At 53.0% G+C, this 18,993-nt stretch overlaps 1 protein-coding gene across 2 annotated transcripts in view; it reads left to right on the forward strand.

Moving 5' to 3' along the window:
- Positions 1-11,486: 11,486 nt before the first annotated feature.
- The window catches only part of BMP1 (bone morphogenetic protein 1), a 92,575-nt gene continuing 85,068 nt past the window's right edge, over positions 11,487-18,993 (forward strand). The window contains exon 1 of one of the 2 annotated variants that reach the window (XM_084615218.1): positions 11,487-11,742. In XM_084615218.1, coding sequence (XP_084471344.1) covers positions 11,604-11,742 — 139 coding nt within the window. In that variant the 5' untranslated portion in view covers positions 11,487-11,603. The remainder of the gene's footprint in view (positions 11,743-18,993) is intronic. The other variant, XM_084615219.1, reaches the window with a different exon arrangement.

The following is an 18,993-nucleotide window of genomic DNA, read 5'->3' on the forward strand; positions in this document are numbered from 1 at the left end:
TCGAGCCTGGTCCAAAGCACTGGAAGGGAACAGCACAACCCCCCTCCCCACCTAAAATGAAGACTGCCTGTGACAGCCGAGCGTGCAGCGCCAGGACCGACGACCCTCAGCGAGCGCTTTACCTTGCGCCCTGGAGCACCCAGGGGGCCTCGCAAGCCTGGCAGTCCAATGCAGGTGCAGGGGCACGGGTGGCAGCATTTCTTCTCCGACACAGCCAGCTGCAGCGGGACAGAGCATCAGCGTCACAGCCAGGAGGGGGACCTCTGCCCCATGGCCCAGAGAGCAAGTCCCCTTGGGTCTTGTGTGAGGCGCAGGGGAGCTGCAGGCTGACACAGAGCAAGTGACTGACCACTGCTGAGAAGACAAGCCCAGTCATCAGGCTTCTTTCGCTCAGAGCAGAGGAGCTTCCGTGCAACCTTGACATCTGGGCCAGCTGGTCAGTATCCCTGCCTCAAGGGATAGACCCAAATGGCCAGCTTGTCAAGTATCTCTGCCCTCTGCTAGAAGGGGTCAGACCCCTGGGCCCACGAGCCAGCCTGCTGGGAAGGGCCATTCCTTACCAGCTCTTGAGCCAAAACAAAGCCAATCTCGGGGCTCTCCATGCTCAGCTGCTGGCTGTGCCTGAACCTTCGCCCAAACTCAATGAGCTGCAGCTCTTCCACGTTGGTAGCGTTGTTCATGGCGATAGTCACTAGTGCGTCGAGCTGGCCTAGGACAGGAATGAGGCCAGAGCAGGGGCCAGCGTGGCATATGGAGCAGGTTACCGACTGCAGCGGGGTGTGGGTTAGGTGACTTAGCACCCTGGGGCACATGACTCCCTGTCTGACTCTGTCTTTCAACCTCTCCATGACTCAGTTTCCCCATCCATAGGGTGCAGGCAATAACACTGTCCCACCGAACAGGGACGGTAAGGATAAGTTAAATGTATGTAAAGTGCTTTGAGATCCTCAGAAGGGAGGGTGGATGGTGCCAGGGTAGCTCAGCACCATGGGGCAATGGTAAAACATGGCATCATGGAACCAGATGCAATGTAGTGAAGGACTACAGTCCCTGGGATAAGAGGGGAACGGAGACACCATGCTCAATCAGTGCTAAGATCCCCACCTTCCATCAATGCCCCTGCACCCAATCCCCTCCTGAGGTCTGACTGTGCTCCAGGCTAACATTCTGAAAACCTCTTCCCCTCCCGATATGACCACTGGTCGCCAGGAAGTTGTGTGATCCACCCACATACCTTGCACCTGCAGAGCGGCTGACATCTCCTCCAGCTTCTTCACATCATCGTCCAACCCGTCCGTAAACAGGAGCAGCACCTGGGGCCCAGACACGTTTGGGGCCCGTCAGCCTACAGGCCGCCGTGGAGGAAGCAGGATCCAGGGCAGAGATAGCTGGGGTCCCCCAGCCTGGGAGTACACAACACTACCCAGTGGCAGCAAAGCTGCTCTTATTCTGCCCAAGCCAGATGCACCTGCTGTGCCGGCACCAAATGCCCCAGGTACCACTGACCCGGGCAGCCAAACAACCCAGGTGAAACCTCTGCTGAGCTCCGAGGAGCCTTCCCCTTTGAAAAAGCAGTGGAACAATGGGAGCTGCGCAGGGAGCTGGCAGCAAGGGGGTTAAGTGGCCAGAGCCAACCGAGGAAGGGAGCCCGCTGAGCGAGCGTCCTTGCCCTGCAGGACGTGCCCATGCAGAGCTGTTGGGCCAGCTGTGGCTCTACCTTGTTACTCTCTGGCAGGCGTTGGCTCATCTCCAGGTGGCTGCGCAGGGAGGGCTGGTTCAGGTAGGAGCGCCTGAAGGCGTGTGCCACGCGCAGCTGCTGCAAGGTGTCATGCTGGTACTTGGCGAGGCGGGCTCGGAATAGGACCTCGCCGCCCTTGTCCACGCTCTGGATGCTCAGGGTGACGTTGAGCTGGGCGCAGCTGACCCTGGCCAGGGAGAACAGCTCCCGGATGATGCCCTCCAGGTACTGGTGCAGGCTGGACTGTTGGTAATCAGTGACGTCCAGGCCGACGAGCAGGTGCAGGGGGCATAGTCCTGCAGGGCAGAATACGGAGACCCAGCCGGCTCCCTGCCTCCTCTCACTCACCCCCACCCCCTCCACATCTCCACAGCAGCCCCTGGGGTGCGGAGTCCGTCTCCCTCCCACCCTCGTCCAGGGATTCATGTGCCAAGGTCTCGCCGACCTGCCCATGGTGTTCAACGGCTTCTCAGGACTCACCCCTGCGTCGGGACCATTCAGGGCACGTCTGCTCCGCAGTCGGGAGCGTGCCTCCAGCCTGCGCAGACAGACTTATGCTACAAATAGCAGTGTGGACGCTGCCGTGCCAGCAGAGGCTCAGCTAGCCCGCCGAGCTCAGAGCTAGCGGGTAAGGGAGGCGCACCTCGGCCCCTCCTGTTCTCTGCCTGCGTCGCGTAATCGTCTGGTCTCCTGGGGGCTGTGGTGCTTTGGTCTAATTCTGGTTGTTGGGATCAGCGTGGAGGTGGCATGGACCTGTGATCTGTGCTATATAGGAGGTCAGACTAGAGAATGGTCCCTTCTGGCCTTAAGCTCTGTGTCTTCATTGTGATAAAAAACCGCACGGTGCCGGGTATCAGAGCCTGGGTCTGTTGACTCGGGCTCACACTGCAGGGATAAGCCCTGAGACCCTCCCTCTGGCGGGCTCGCCTGGAGGTCTACATTGCAATGTCATAGTCCTGCATGGTCCGGAGCCCCAGGGGCCTGAGTCATCTGACCCAGGCTAGCCACGGCCACGCAGAGCAGTGAATCAGGCTGGAAGACTCCTTTCCAGCTGCAGTGCAAATATATCCTAAATGATGCTCTCCCTGCTCACTTTTCACAGCTGTTCCAAAATACTAAGGGACTGTCATGAGCCAGGGGCCCTTCGCCCCACTCCAGCATCCCCGCAAAGAAGCCACCTTGTGGGCCAGACACTGAAGTCAATAGAGCTCCCCTGATTTACAGCAGCTCGGGATCTGGCCCTCTGTCTTTACACATGAAATGGGGCTTGGGGTCCCCATGGGGGTACAGCCCTGGGAGTCCCCTCCACGCATGTGTACATAGACAGCAAGGCCTGGGGTTTCACTTTGTGAACCCTCACCAGCCCTTGCCCCTCCTTGTGCATAGAGTAAGGCCTGGGGTCTTCACTGGGGTACACCCTGGGAGTCATCAGCACCTACCTGTAGGGATTGGGATTGCCCTAGGCAGCGTATTGGAATAAACGCCCCTCCTGGGGTAGTCCCCACTTACCTGGACTCCGAGCCCCTCCAGCTCCAACAGCGAGCAGAAAGAGAGCGAGCCAGCGTTTGAACAGCACCATCCCCTGCATCCTTGCAGGCAGGACCTGGGCTGGACAGGCAGGAGTGGACGAGGGGGCCACGGGGATGGTGCAGCCCGTCTGCATGGGGAAAGCACAGGGATCACCTTCCTGGAGCTCTTGGCCCTCAGATGGTCTACAAACTCACCCAGGGAAGAGCCTCACTTTCACCCTGATAGTCCAGCTACCAGTCAAACTGGGTCCTGGGCAGCTCCACAGGGAAGTGGACATGAGGCGGTATCCTTTCCCCGGGCTGCAGCGCCAACCCTTAGAGGTGACTCTGGTGCAGCAGCCCTTATGCATGCTTCCCACGGGGATGAGCACAGGAGAGCCGAGGGCCTCAGCTTCCCGGGCCCCACCACATGCATGGAACTCCCATAGGACACGGTTCCAAGCATCCCTGCAGAGCCCCTCCCCCAGTCCCACCAGACCTGTCCTACTGCGGGGGGCCCTCTGCAGCCATGGGAAGAGCAGGATTCACCCCTTAGTATGGGGCTTCAGCAGGCCCCAGCAAGTCTAAGCCAGCCCTGGTGACCCCATTAAAATGGGATCGCAACCCACTTTGGGGTCCCGACCCACAGTTTGAAAACTGCTGACCTAGAGCGGTGGGACTCTGATCTCAGTTGTGGCCAGGAGACTCCACTATAATATAAATAACGAATAGCAATAATAACAGTAATCAAGCACCTGCCTTGTGAACTTGGGTCAGGGCTCTGGGTCTGGCACCACTTCCTACTCTCCATCATTGCTCATGAAAAACAAACAGGGCCCAGCCCAGCTGAGAGGCTGATTTTGGCTTCCTCCAGCCCTGGCTGCAAGAGCGGACTCTGACCCCGTCCTTTCTTGTCTGTCTGTTTTGCACTTTGCAGAAACACATTTGGGTGCATTTTATTCCTCTGCTAATGGGTGTCAGTTTCCAATCATTGTGCAATGGATTTGATGCTGCGGTCTGGGGTGAGGGGACACCGCGTACAGGGAGATTTACCCTGAAGGACATCTGAAATGTATGTAAGTGTACAAAAATGACTTTTCCATACACATCTCATGTTCCTTGGTCCTTTCTCAAGCTGTATGGATGCAAATGCAACCCTTCACTAGCTCACATGTGTCTTTTGCTTCAATGTTGCAGTGAGTTAATAAATACTAATAATGCTTTGAATTTATGTAGCATCTTTCAGCGGAGAATCTCAACATGCTTTCCCAATGTGGTTAAATAGCTTCTTTAAAAAGCCTCATTTAAAAGATAGGAAAATGGATGTACAGAGGTTAAGATTCAGTTGAGAATAGAACCCAGGACTCCTGGCTCCTTGTCCCTGGTTGACCACTAGACCATTCCCTCCCAGAGCTGGGAGTAGAACCCAGGAGTCCTGACTCCCAGCCTCTTGACCTAACTGCTAGACCATCCTACCTCTGTTTTTACTGCACAACCGTCACTTTGTAGATTCAACACCTTAACGTCACTGAAGGATCAAAGCGAAAGAGAACCTTGTTTAAATGCAAACACCTTTAGGAATTAGCAAAGTGGCCAGCTGAGAACAACACACAGCCAAGAGCTTAACCTGTGATATCTCCAACTTTCTTCGAAAGCTTTCCCTAGGGTAAAGTTTTCTCTTTTTAGAAAGCATAGCCTCTTACCTCACGGTACCATTCGGCCGCACGGAATAGCAGCAGTGCCTGGGGATCCCAAGAGGCTTATCCAAAAAGGACAGAAACACATAAATTACTTTATTTGATAGTCAGCTGCAGGATGGAGGAGAATTGACTGCTCACTCAGGACGGTCGGAGGTTTACTTGTTTATTCCACAGCTTAAATAAATAAATAAATGGATACGTCAGGAGACACCAGATTCCGCCCAGTGACTGGCTGTGAAGAACTTCCCAGATTTTAGCTTTCCGGTTCTTAAAGAGAACATGTGAGGTCAAACTAACCGTCCCAAGGCCCATGATGCCACATGGCATTATTCTCACTAAATAATGCTGGTGGGGTTCTCATTTTTGTCCTGTTGAGGGTACAGTATATCCAACTTCCAGCAAGCCCACTTGAAAGAATCGAGGAACAGACTTGCCAAAGGGCACTTCTGTTCATTGGAGCACCTCTTGATAAAAGAATATAATGAAGCCTTTTAAATGAAATTCCAGGACAAGGATCAGTGAGATTTCCAGTTTTCCTACGTGGCAATCAGAATGAGAGACCAGGCCACTTCATGAACAGGTGTGGAAAGAGATGTGAAAGAAATTCACCCTCTGAATCGGTTTGCCAACATGCTACAACTTAAAGGGGAAAAATACCCAGATTGGCCTCCAGCTTCTTAGAGGGTGTAAATCTGCATAGCTCCATTGAAATAATAGGTAGAGGCTGATTTACACCAGCTGAGGATTTGGCCCAATAGCGTCCAAAAAAACCACTTTTCCTGTAATCCGAACAGAACCTGAAGTTATCAAAATGGAAAGTGTTTGAGACATTCAGCTTTTACATTTTAAATGTTTCACCACGGATGCAGTTTGTCTCCTCTCGAGACTACCCTGACAATGACATTGGATTTGCCTCTTGCCCTTTTGCGTTCTCATTGCAAGCCCAATGTTGCAGTGTGGGGATTGCACGCTACGAAAGGGGGGAAACAAAGAAAGCCACTGTTTTCAAAGGGTGCTTTGTGGAATAGAAACTTTTTTTAAATTGCACTTAATAGCTTTAAAATCTTGTTTTTACAAAAAAAATCTAAATTTTGGGTTTAAAATGAACCTGCAAGCATTTGTGTAATTGAAGTATATCCTGACATTATCTACCCTGGAGAAAAACAAAGGGGGGAAATACATCAAAGGTAATTTATTAAGGTGACAGGCTTTCCCCCTCATCAGTGATGTTTGAGTAAGGAATTGGAATTAGAGGAATTCTGAATTTAGCAGTTACTGAAAAGAAAACAGGAGATAAGTAATGTTATTTAACAGATAGGAAAAGGAAGGGGGATCTAGGATTCCTGGGTTCGATTCCCATCTCTGGAAGAAAGTTTTAGCTTGTACCCAGCGCAGGAATCTGGGACCGAGGATGACTGAGTTCTGTCGTCTTCACTGCCACTAACTCACTATGGAACCTCAGCCACTTTGTCCAAAAGTGGCCTCAGATTTTTGACACCCAACTTGAGATACCTCGAGCCTATGCAATTGCAGTTGGCATCGAGGGGAGTTGAGGGTGCTCAGCCTGCTGAAAACGTGGCTGGCCCTGCCCTCTCTGTGCCTCCGTCCTAGTCTATGCATTGTGACTAACAACACTGACCTGCAGTGAATGTTAATGTTTGCGAAGGAGTTTGAGACAGTCACACAAAAGGGCAAAATATTAACCTGGCTGTTTAACAGAGAGGCAGCATTACCTAATGCCCAGGACCGGGAGTCAAAAGAACTGGGTTCTAGGCCTGGCTCTGCCGCTCACCTACTAGGTGCTTGCTCTTGGGCAAGTCCCTTAATTTCTGATTCCTCTCTTTTTTACAGCACAAGCTTTTTGGGAGAGGGACTATCTCTCCCTGTGTAGATAGCTCCTGGCACAATGGGGCTCTGAGCTCAGTGGGGGCCTGTGCATGTTTTCATAATCTAAACAACAATATTAACTTTAAATACACTTCCCTTCCCATTTGTACTTGCAAGTTGGGGACAATCCTCCTCCTGCTGTGAGATTTGCCATCAATTTCAACAGAAGCAGGATTGGGTCCTACAGGAGCATCATCCCAGGGATGTGAGAGCAGAAGCAGTGGCCAGTGAACCTGATGAGTTCAGGCAGCTAAGCCAAGCCCCTGTGAGTCCACTGTGCACTGCTGTAGGACTAGTCATGCAAAAGGGCCAAGAGCGGTACACAGTGCATTTAAAGTCCTTAGCAAGTTGGGACACTGTATGCTGCAAAGTGTATCACAGCGTGTAAGGCCCAAAGGGACCACTAAATCACCTAGTCTGGCCTCCTGTGTAGTCCAGGCTATCGACCCCAGCCAGCACAGGGAGCAGATGGCAATACAAACTGCAGAGAACCACCCTAGAGTCAGGCAGAGTGCACTCCTTGCCCCCGTGTTGGAACAGGGTTGGTGGGAAGAGAATTTCCTCCTCTCCTCCCTATCACACTCATGACTCACTTTCTGCTGTAGGCTGGGAATCTAACCCCCCCCCCCCCCAGTCTAAATCCTGCCTACTCTATCCCAGGAGTTCTCAAACAGGAGTCCAGGGTCCCCTGAAAGGCCACAAGCAGGTTTTAGGGGGTTTGCTAAACAGGGCCAGCATTAGACTCGCTGGGGCCCAGGGCAGAAAGCCAAAGCCCTATCACGTGGGGCTGAATTCCGGGGCCCTGAGTCCTGCCACCCAAGGCTGAAGCCAAAGCCCGAGTTTCATGGGGAGGGGGGCTGTGGCATGGGGCCCCAGGCTTTTATATGCAGAAAACCAGTTGTGGTGGCACCGGTGGGCCAGGGAATTTTTATAGCATATTGGAGTGAGCCTCAGAAAGAAAAAGTTTGAGAGCCCCTAGTCTATCCTACCCCATCAAAACATGGGAATGCACATCATGCCCATTGATTTTAAGGGGGTTGCATGAGTTTTGTAAGCTCTTTGGGGCAGGGAACATCTCTCTGTTCCATTTGTACAGCGCTGAGCACCAGGACTCAGACTCCCAGGCACTTATGGGGATACACATTAGTAACAATTCAGCCCTGCATGTTCGCTGCCCTTGACAGTCAATAGCAAGCTTGGAGCTCTACCTAGTGGTCACTCCTTGGGCTGATCCCAGTGCTGGCCAGTGGCCAACCCTCACAAATCACAGCCTTGCCCAGAACTGCAGCAGTTCCCCCATGTGGCTGATTCACCCCCAGTGCTGCTGAAGTTCACTCCCAAAGTTAGGCCTCCGCAGAGGCATTTTAACCCTTTGGACTCAGCTGGGTTTAGCATGGGATGGGATATGTGTTCTGTGTCCAGTGGCAAGGAGGGAGGAAGAGACTGCAATGAGAAGGGGGGTGTAGAGGGGAAGGATAGATGCTCAAGGAAGACCAGGAACAAAACAGCACAGTTGTGAGAGGGAAAGGCATCCCTCTCTCATCAGCACCAACAGCTGCTCTGTGGGCAGGTGTTCAGTGTTTGATACAGGCAGAGATCTCATTCTTCTCAGAGGAGCATGCAGTAGGAATTCCACTGAGAACTGCAGGGAAGAAACCACAACATCTCGTCTTCACAGAGGTAACTCTGCTTTCTCAGTCTGCTGTCCAGCTGGGGTTGTGTTCTGCAGGTAAAGGAGACAAGGGCAATTAGTGAATGCAAAGGTATGGACACTGCTCACACCTACACACAAACAGCATAAGCACTATGTACTCTCTGACGGATGCACACACTTTTATATATATATATATATATAAACACAGTATCCTCCCACACACCTTAATAAGTGAGACCACTGCTCCCGCCCATGTGCACACAGCCCACACCTGCACATACCCACCATATCAAAGGTGCAATATCCAAGGCTGCTGGGAAGAGACTGCAGTTTATGGCCTAGCCCCAGTCACGTGACCCGGGTAAAGGTTTCAAAAGTGTCTGCACAAGCTCCATGATAGTAGCTAACAGTTTCTACTGCTCCAGCAGTTGCTTGTGCATTGAGATGCCAGGCACTTCTTCCCAGACCCACCATGCAGCCCAGGGAGTCCTAGGGGCAGGAAAGAAAGGTGAGGAGCTGTTCAAAGTGGGAGATGTGCCGCCGCTGGTCATATCTGCCCTTGGGATGGAGAATAACCTACAAGCACAACCCCACTGCTGTTCTGCAGATTGGGCACAACCAGGGTCCTGGGGAGATCCGAGCCTTAGCCAAGTCAAGGGGGCTAGTCCCAATCCGGGAGCAGGACTGGGAATGTTTGCTGAACCCTTTGCCTAACTGTGCTCTGCACTCACCATGCTATCCTTGTACCCCCTTCCTTGGGCCTTCTGTTTGCAAACAGCTTGCTCCCCAGGGCTCAGCTTCCAAAGGGTTAAGAAAAACACAGGCTGGGTGGGCTCATGACAACAGGCGGTCTCAGGGTCATTGTGCAAGGTAGCCAGGGGCCGCCAGCCACAAGAGAGGCCTGAAGTGACACAGCTTGACCAGTAGGTGTCGCCCACAGACCTCCATTACAGGAGTGCTGAGCCCAACTTCCCATGGGGGGAGCTCCCTGCATGTGTAAAGGCTGTTCATCTCTCCTGGCTGGGGCTGCTGCCAGGGCCTGGCTTTATCCTTCCACACACAGCTACTGCACCACCCAGCAATTCCCCTGCCCTGCTTCTTCTGCACAAGACAGCCACCCTCTCCCAGCACACCAGTCACCCCAGGGTGATTTCACTGCTGTTAACCTGGCTGAACACTGGGGCTCAACAGCACCCCGGGCTGGTCAGACACCCTTCTCCAGTGGGCAGAGTCCATCCCTCTGCATCAGTCCTGTGGGGAGAAGCATGTTGCACAGGTACTAGGGTGACCAGGTGTCCCGATTTTATAGGGACAGTCCTGATTTCTGGGCCTTTTTCTTATATAGGCTCCTATTGCTCGCCACCCCTGTCCTGATTTTTCACACTTGCTGTCCGGTCACCCTAACAGGTACAGGCCTTGTGCCAGGACAAGCTGGTGGGTTCTCGTGGGGCCAAGTGTCTATACCTCACACGCATGCAAGTGAAACCCCTGCCGCAGCTGGCACGGCTTAGCCTGGGCCGCTCCAGCAGAGAGGTCCAGGAGCAAGTGGGCTGAGGAGAACTCTGTGGCTGAGTGCAGTGGTGGGGCCCAGTGTGTGCATAGGGGACGCTTGCCCCCGCTCTGTGGTAGCTCCAGGGATAGAGGGCATCCTGCTCCAGGGCTGTCAGGCCAGCACATCTCACCAGCATGAAATTTGCCTTGGGAGAAGGGCTGCTAGAAAACTGAGCGGGGCCAGATTTGCAAAAAGGTGCAGCCCCCAGCAGCTGTGACTGCTCCTGGCCGAGGGTTCACACTGTCCAAATCGGACTCTTACAAACTCTCCAGCCCTAGTCCAGACCAGACCCCCGAGTGACACAGATTCATGGGGCAGAGACTGTGCTTCCCATGCTCAGTGCACATACTGAAATGAGCGCAAGCCAGCTGAGGGACTTCCTAGGGAGGGATGGCTAGATTCCTAGATGGAGACCTCACAGGGGCACTGCACGCCTCCCTGTATTTCCCCGGGCACTGGAGAAGCATGCTGTCCCCTTCCCAGCCTGGCTCTGTGGCCATTTACCCCTGTGACAAGTGAGTTGAGACTCCAGTCCACCAGCAGCTCTTTGCATGAAGCCAGAGGCAGGGGGAGAATCCCTTGTGATGCTCCGATCCTGGGAATGGCTGGAGCTAGGGTTTTGGTTCAGGCCTGTCCGTGGAGACCCCAAGGGAAACCCCAATGTGAATGCTAACAGGAAGCCCTTACCAAAAGCAATCAACAGACTGCTAAGGAGGCTGCTTATTTCCCAGTTTCCTTCTCAGCAAGCAGCTGCTTTGGGGTCTATCCCATGGCCCTCAAGCCCTGCCTCTCACAGACCAGCCCTGGGATCCCAGCAGGGGATGACTCTCCCAGTCCTTCTCCCTCCCCGGTAAACATCCCAAGGGCCGGAGCAGAGAGGGGGCAGCGTTTCCTAGCCCTCCGGATCTCTCCTCACGCAGCTGGGAGCCCTGCAGCCGGCGGCTGCCCTTTTCTCTGGGCTTAGCTGCAAGGAGCAGCATCCAAAGCGGTGGGCGAGGGGACTGGACCATGGCGGCCCCCCCCCCAGGACCCTGCAGCTCAGAGATCAGGTCTGAAACCCCCCGCTGCCGCCCTATAGAAACCTGCCACACGAAGGGGGCCCCGCAGCAGCTCCCTGCAGACCCGGCTCTCGGGGACCAGCCGGTGCCCACAGCGGGGCGGGGTATGACGGCCCCACGCCGCGCCACGGGATGCCGGGCATGGCCAGCCCCGGGCAGGCGGGTACCCCAGCGGCGGGGGTTGCCCGGGGGCCCCAAGGACGGCGCTCCGTGGCCGGTGAGCGGCGATGCAAGAGCATCTCTGGGAGCCGCTTCTCCCCCACCCCGGGCTGGCCCCGTTCCCAGCCGGGCTGCGAGCAAACTCTGCAGGCTGGAGGGGCTGAGCTCCCGGCCTGAACCCGCCCCCGCCAGCTCTCATTTCCCTAAAAAAAAAAAAAAAAAAAAAAAAGACAGAGAGCGAGGGGGGAAACCCTCCCATCTCCTTCCACTTCTCTCCTTCCCCCTCCTTCCCGCTCCGCTTCTCCCTTCGGTCCCGAGGCGCGTCTGCCCGGGACTCGCCAGCCAGCATGTCCGGCGTCAGGGCGTGCTGGCTGCTCCTTTCCTTCGTGGTGCTGGGGCCAGCCCTGGACTTTCCCGACTACACCTATGAGCTGGAGGACGAGGAAGACACGGAGCCCATTGACTATAAGGATCCTTGCAAAGCTGGTAGGGCCAAAGGGCTCCCCCTATTCCCCCCCCCCCCCAACCTCCGGTGCAAATGCGCCCCTTGATGGGCGGGTGCGGGGAGCAGCGAGGCCACTGGAGGACAGGGGCTGGGTGAGCCTGGGTCATGCAGACTCTGCCTGGCTGGCAGGGCAGCTGCAGACAAAAGAAAGGGGCCGGTGTGTGTGTGTGTGTGTTTAAGGGACACTTTCAAAGTTGCTGCTCCTGCAGCCGGGGCTGGGAGGGAGCTGAGCCAGGGCAGAGACAGCCTCGGGCAGGGAAAAGCTCCGAGGCTGGAGACTTGAGTTTTCTGGGTTGTTTTGCCCCCTTTTGTGCTGCAGGAAATGAAACTTTGCTTCCCCCCCCCCCCGGGAGTTTTTCCTCCCCCGGGGAGTTTTGGGTTTCTTTGTGGGGAGGGCTGGGGGGGAGTTAAGTATACCTCATGCAAGGGAGAGGGGGAAGGAAGTTGCCACGAGGTTACGCTGTGGTGTGGGGGGGATCCATCCATCCATCTGCTTATACTTCGGACGTGGAGGAGGCTGGAGGGAGAGGGGGGGCTCTCCCGCTTCCCCAGGAGGAGCTGTCAAAGCAGGCGGACTCCTCCAGCCCGGATCAGCCCCCAAGTCCCCGGCACAGCTGGCCCACTAGCAGCTCAGGCTTTGTGGCTACGAGCTCTCTGAAAGTCTCCTCTCGTTCACACCGGTTTCACTCCTGTCTCAGTCCGGTGTGAAGGGTGGGATCCTGCTCCAGAACCCAGTGAGGCAGGATCGGGCCGTAAGCAAGAGGAGGATCGGGACCCAAAGACTTTGCAAAAACTTTTTGTTCTTTCCTTATCCCAGCTGTATACGCCGCTGCGAAACAGCAGCGGAAAAGCCTGGCGGTGATAAACCTGGGGGTTGGATTACAATTGATAAAGAGGGATTTTGGCTGGGAGGAGTGTTATCTCAGTTAGTGATTGTGACATGTTATTTCATCAGCGCCTTGGGTGCTGAGACTTGGGCTGGGAGTGAGGAGACTTGGCTCTGTTCTTGGCTCTGCCACCAGCCTGCTGCCTGTCCTTGGGCATGTCACCTCATTGCTTGGTGCCTCCCTTTCCCCAAAGGTAAAATGGAGATAATGAGGACTGTCTTTTGTAAAGTGCTTTGAGATCTGCTGAGGAAAAGAGCCCTGTAAAGCCTAAGTAGTAATATATCACTGTTTATTATTATTCCAGTCATTATTATTAATCAATCTAGCATGATGCTTTACCAACCAACAGTGAGGGAGTTTAAAATTTAAAGCTGCAATGGGATCCTTAGGGGTCCTGGGGTCCACTGGGGCTGATTGGATTGTGGGAGTGGGGCCTGAATTTGTGTGTGGGCCACTGTGACCATACAAAGCACCGCCTAAGTGCAGTTATTATTGTATTAGAATGATGTTTATCATCTTCCTTGAGCAAGCCAGGCCAGGAGATGGCTAAGGGGTTGGTATTTAAATTACAGCAGCACCTACAGGCAGGGCTTTGGAGCTGTGCTCCGGCTCCGCTCCAGCTCCAGGCAAAAACCTGCAGCTCCACTGCTCTGCAGCTGCTCCGCGCTCCAGCTCCGGGCTCCGCTCCAAACCCTGCCTACAGGTCCCAGCTGAGATCAGGGCTCCATTGTGCCAGGTGCTGTATTGAATGAGAGATGCTCCCTGCCCTCAAAGAGCCTGCAATTGAAATAGACAAGAGTGATGAAGGGTGGGAGGGGAAACTAAGGCCCAGAGAGCAGACATGAGTTGCCCAGGGTCACACAGTAGGTCAGGTGTTGCAGAGCTTAACCTTGTGCTCTGGACACAGGAACCAGTTGTCCCTTTAAATCTGCTCTGTTCAGCCTCCACTTTGTCACCGTGTGTGTGTGTGTGTGTGTGTGTGTGTAGGAGAGGGGGCTTTAATTGTTGATTAAATTAATAGAGGTTGGTAGGGACAAGAGGTAGGTCAAGAGGCGTTCTTTCTGATTGTGCTTGTTGGTCCATTGTGTGTGAGAGACACGCAGAGCGGCGTGCCGGAGCCCTGCCCCCCACCTTTATTGGATCCATATGTGACTAAGTCAGTTATTGCCATTTGTATGGTGGCTGCGTCCGGAGGCCCCAGTCTGAATCAGGCTCCATTAGACACTGCACAAACACAGGCCCTATCCCGAAGAGTTCTTTATCCCTCGATTAGCTTCAAGTGCAACTGGGAATCGGGGGGGTTGGATGGGAGCTTGCCCATTGCTTCTTACAGGACAGGGAAGCCGTTCCTCTGCTAAGATTGGCCTGGCCAACTACATATCCCACAAGGCTCTGGGATCGTGTGTGTTTGTGTGGTGTTTTTTGGTTTGTTTTTTTTTCAAGGCACCAGCTGCAGTAAGTTTCCTAGGACTTTAAGAGCAGCCGGAAACAGCTGACTCCTTGGCACTTGGAATTATTCCGTGGCTCCCTTAAATTCCACATGGAGAAGGAGCAGTAGGAATAACGAAGAATGAGATTTGGTTTTCACTGCACAGTTCCTGCCACGGGTATCCTGAGGCCACCCGCCCACCAGGGATAACTCCCTGTGGCTCACAGCCTCCGTAATGTTCCCCTTGCCATCTCTCTCCGCTGCAGAGCTTCCCCCAGCCCTACCCCAGGGTGGTACTGGCCCAGACCCTGCTGTAGTGTGCCAATAGGCGTTTTCCTGAGAAATGCAGCCAGGCTTGGGGGCCTGCCAGCTTTGGCATCAAAGCTCCCACATCACAGCTGTGCCCGCTCCCTAGAAGGAAACAGTGGCCCTGGTCCTGCAGTCCGGTCTCCTTACCTCCTGTCAAAATAAACCTCCCTGGCTCTGATTCAAAGCCATGGCGGCGGCGGCTGCCTTAGCAGCCCAGTATCAGGGGGTAGCCGTGTTAGTCTGTATCCACAAAAACAACGAGGAGTCCGGTGGCACCTTAAAGACTAACCGATTTATTTGGGCATAAGCTTTTGTGGATAAAAAAAACCCACTTCTTCAGATGCCTGGAGTGAAAATTACAGATACAGGCATAAATATACTGGCACCTGAAGAGATGGGAGTTACCGTACAAGTGGAGAACCAGTGCTGACAAGGCCCGTTCAGTCAGTTAGCAGTCCAGACTCCACAGCGCTGAGGGGCCCCTTGGTAGTTTGCCAGGAGCAGTAGCTGCATCAGAGCCTGTGTGTGCTGTGGGTTCTGTCCTAAGCACTTGGATCCCCTGCAGCTCTCAGACTAACACCCCCTCGATTTCAACCCAGGGGGCTGGCAACTGTCGGAGAGGAGCCCTTCGCTGTAGCATTCACTCACCTGTTTGGACCAGGAGAACCATGTCCATCTATTCTGTTTTACTGTGTATAGGTTCTCATACCGCCCTCATCATTGTCCTATATGAAGTACTTCCAGCCGTGCATTAAGCGACATGACTGACAACCTCACACGTGGGTTGTTCCCTCCCCAGGGCAGTGTGCAGTGTCTTGTTTGTGCAGTGAGGTGTCTTGTTTTAGAAGGGCTTTATTTAATTTTTGTATATCTCTGTCCACAGTGCTCTGTACAATTGCTGTATTAATAGGGGGGCTTGCCCATGGGATTAGCAAGTCCTGTGGGGGGGGCCATCTGTTGCCACTGAGTCAATCTTTTGTGACAGAGTCAGTTTATAAAGCAACTAAATATCGCTTTATTTCCTTTTGTACACCGTGGGCTAGAGGAATAAGCAGGAGATTAGCAGGCAGAACTCCTTGGGTTCTCTTTCCAAGTCTGGGATGGAAGTGTGAATTTGTGGCTGGAATAAGTGGGGGGGACTGGCAGTCAGGACTCTTGGGTGCTATCCCTGGGAGGGAAGTGTGGTCTAATGGCTAGAGCATAGAGGTCTGGATTCTGCTCCCAGTTCTGCTACTGACTTGCTGTGCAGCTGTGGGCAAACCCCTTTGCCGCTATATGCCTCAGTTTCCCCATCTGTGAAATTGGGATGTTGATACTGACTGACCTTTACTGGTTTATTATGAACAAGGCTGAGTTAACATTTGCACTGAGCTTTGAACACACAACGCCCTTTTAAGTGCTAACCAAACACGTACAGCTAGTGTTTGTGCTTGCTTTGTCCTTGGAAGATTAATGTACCGTTGTTGAGCTCTTCAGCAATGAAAACAAACTCCTGGGTGTCTCCTGACCTGTTAGAGATGGACAGCAGCTGTGGGTTTGGCCCTGTGTGAGTCACTAGTTCCTATTAGCCGGATGTGCTACTGTTGTAATTCTGCCTCTGTAATGTGATGTCGTTGGGGGTGAAGCTGGAAAACATGGATCCAGATTTTGGACCTCCCCCTTCCCAGAGTCAGGGCTGATTTGAATCTTCCCATTCTGAAGTGTCGTGGTATTCTGTTCCAGGAGTTTAGTCTGGACCCTTTGCTGGTCAAAATGCCCTTCCAATATGAAAGGGTGTGATGACATTTCATGGGCCCTGATTTCTGGATCTCTGAGCATCCAGGATAGCAAAGGGTGTGGTATACTGGATCACCAGGAATAAGATTGGGGTTATCCCCCAAATAACTGGGATAGTTAGCGAACTCCACCATCTGCCTATGTAAGAACTCCCCAGATCATACCTTGGGTATCTCTACCATACACACCTGGTTGCAGGGGAGCAGGGCTTGACCTAAATTCCAGTTTCCATGTTGAGTCAACTGAAGTCACTTGTTACAGTTGTATTTGTCATCATGATGCACAAACCTATTCCAACTGTTGTCATTTATTCATCCAGGGTGAAGTGCGTCCGCTGAGCAGAAGCCAGCATGAGGCTTTTGTTTGGAGATTTAAAGCGGTGCATAGGCCTTGTGAATTTCACACCATGACATTTGGATTTTGTTTGTTAGTGCAGGGGCGTGGCTCATTTCACACTGCAGCAGTCCTCTGACTAGACAGGGATGGTCTTGGTCTTGGACTTACTCGTGCCTCAGTGTGGGTTGGGGCGAGGGGGAAGACCTTGTGAAGTCTCTTCCAACCCTACATTGCTATGATTCTATAATAAACTGAACAGGGGAGAAGTCAGCTCTCATCCTGCAGCTTTGGGAGGGCATGGTGGTGGCAGTGTGGTGAATAATAGGTAAGGTTTAGTTGCATGCTGAATTTTAATCCTGGGGAGAGCTGGCAGGATTTCCCATGGCAAAGCACAAGGCTGCGTGCTTGGCTCAGCTGCACCTCCCATCTGCCCTTCTGTACACGCTGCCAGCAGCTTGGGAAATCCTCCTGCTGTTGATTCATGCCAGCGGGTCATGTCAACAGGGACGCAGGACTTCCCAAGGCTTATCAACCAGCACTGCTGCTGTGCAGGAACAGGGAGTACCTGCAGTGCACTTGGACAGGAAGGATGCTTCAGCCTGCTAGAGACGGAATGGGACAGAGACTCCCTGCAGATTTCTCTCTCCTCTCTGGTAGAGGAAGGAAAGGAGAGAACAAAGCAAAGCATCCACAGGCAGCACAAGCAGAAGGGGAGAGATTGGCAAGACAAACTAGATTGGAAAGATTTGAAGGGGCTTTAATTTGTGGGTGAAAGAACTGTTTGAATGGAAGAGGAAAGGACCAGTTATCTCCAGGGGTTGATCTGCCTGAGGAGTGCATTTCTTACCTGCTTTGGTCTTTAAGGCAGCACCTAGAATCATACTGGGCATTGCTTGGGAGGAGAGATGCCCCCTCCTGGTCTATCAGCAGCCCTGTGTGCTTCCTGGAGGTTCCCAGTCCAAGCAGTGGCCCTTTGAAGATGTGATACGATCACAGCTTGAGACAGGGCTGCAGCGCCTCCCTGACTAGTGAGCGAGTGGATTGAGAAGCCTTGGACAGCACTGACTCATTATGAGGTCTCCTGGGGTCAGCCACACGCAAACAGTTTCCGGCCGGGAGAGGAGGACCTGAGAGCCAGCAGCGTCATAGGCTGGAAGAAGGAGGCACTTGGGGAAGAAAAGAAAATGTCCTCTTTCCCCAAACCTGGGCTGGTGCACTAGAGAGACTGACAGTAACTCTGGCATGTGTCCTTCCCCACAGAGAGGAAATCCCTGCTTCCCCCTGGGCCTCATAGCTCCATTTCCCAGTGGCTTCAGATTTCCAAGCCAGGGCTACCTGGGGTCTGATAGTTCCTGCACCGTTGAGAGCGGATGCTGCTGGGGACATTGCCTCAATGGCTGGGATCTAGCAGGTCCTAAAGATGAGAAGCATCTGTAATAACTATCGGAACCTAGTTATTGAGCGAGACTGTATAACTACTGTATTCAGATAGTGGAATGCTTATTATACATGGGTATTGTGTTAATTCAGTGGGGCTGCAGGCGAAAGAAGACACTAGCTTCCAGATAAGAACAACCCAGCACACAGTTGAAAGACAGTGGGGAAAGCTATTAGCTTGGAAGATCCTACAGCCTGTCTCCAAGGAAGTTGCAAGGTTTATTTTGCCAGTGGTGGGAGGTAACACATCAAAGGACTATAGGCAGTTAAAAAAGGACTTGATCCCTGGGAAGGGGTTGATCAAAAGATAGAGCAGGATTTAAAGGCACACTCTTTGAAGCAGGCAGGGAAAACTGCCTGGTTTAGTTGAGAGAACAGAGTATACCACCCAGACTCTAGAGGTCTTGAAGTGTCTGTAGGAAGTTTAGATCTGGATGTGGATGTGGAAGGTGGACAGACACCTGGTAAATTAGACATGCGTAAATAAACAATATGTTGCTTTAAGAAGGCTGTTTGGTCACTGCCGACCAGAGGAACAGAACAGAGGGCATTGAACATAAGTCAAGCCTGATGAGGCAATCACAATTAGTATCTGGGGCTGCAGTCCAGGGTCCAATCTGAGGGTGAGAGAATTGTGTGATTCCACCCAAAGAGAGGTGACAGCCCGAGGCCTGAGAGGGGATGCTCTTGGAGAGGCCAGAAGGGGTCCAAGGTGCAGTTAGCTTGGTAACTGTGACACAACAGTCCTGCGAGGCAGGCAATTGCTCTTCTCCCCGTTTCACTGATCGGGGGAACAGAGGCATCAAGAGACTCAGGCCTGGTCAACATTTAAAAGTTTTGCTGGCATAGAATCATAGAACTGGAAGGGATCTCGAGATGTCATCTAGTCCAGTCCCCTGCACTCGTGGCAGGACTAATTATCTAGACCATTCCTGACAGGTGTTTGTCTAACCTGCTCTTAAAAATCCCCAATGATGGAGATTCCACAACCTCCTAGGCAACTTATTCCGGTGCTTAACCATCCTGACTGTTTGGAAGTTTTTCCGAATGTTCAACCA

Source organism: Lepidochelys olivacea (assembly GCF_965140295.1).
Source record: "Lepidochelys olivacea isolate rLepOli2 genome assembly, chromosome: 26".
In the NCBI taxonomy this organism is placed as follows: domain Eukaryota; kingdom Metazoa; phylum Chordata; order Testudines; family Cheloniidae; genus Lepidochelys; species Lepidochelys olivacea.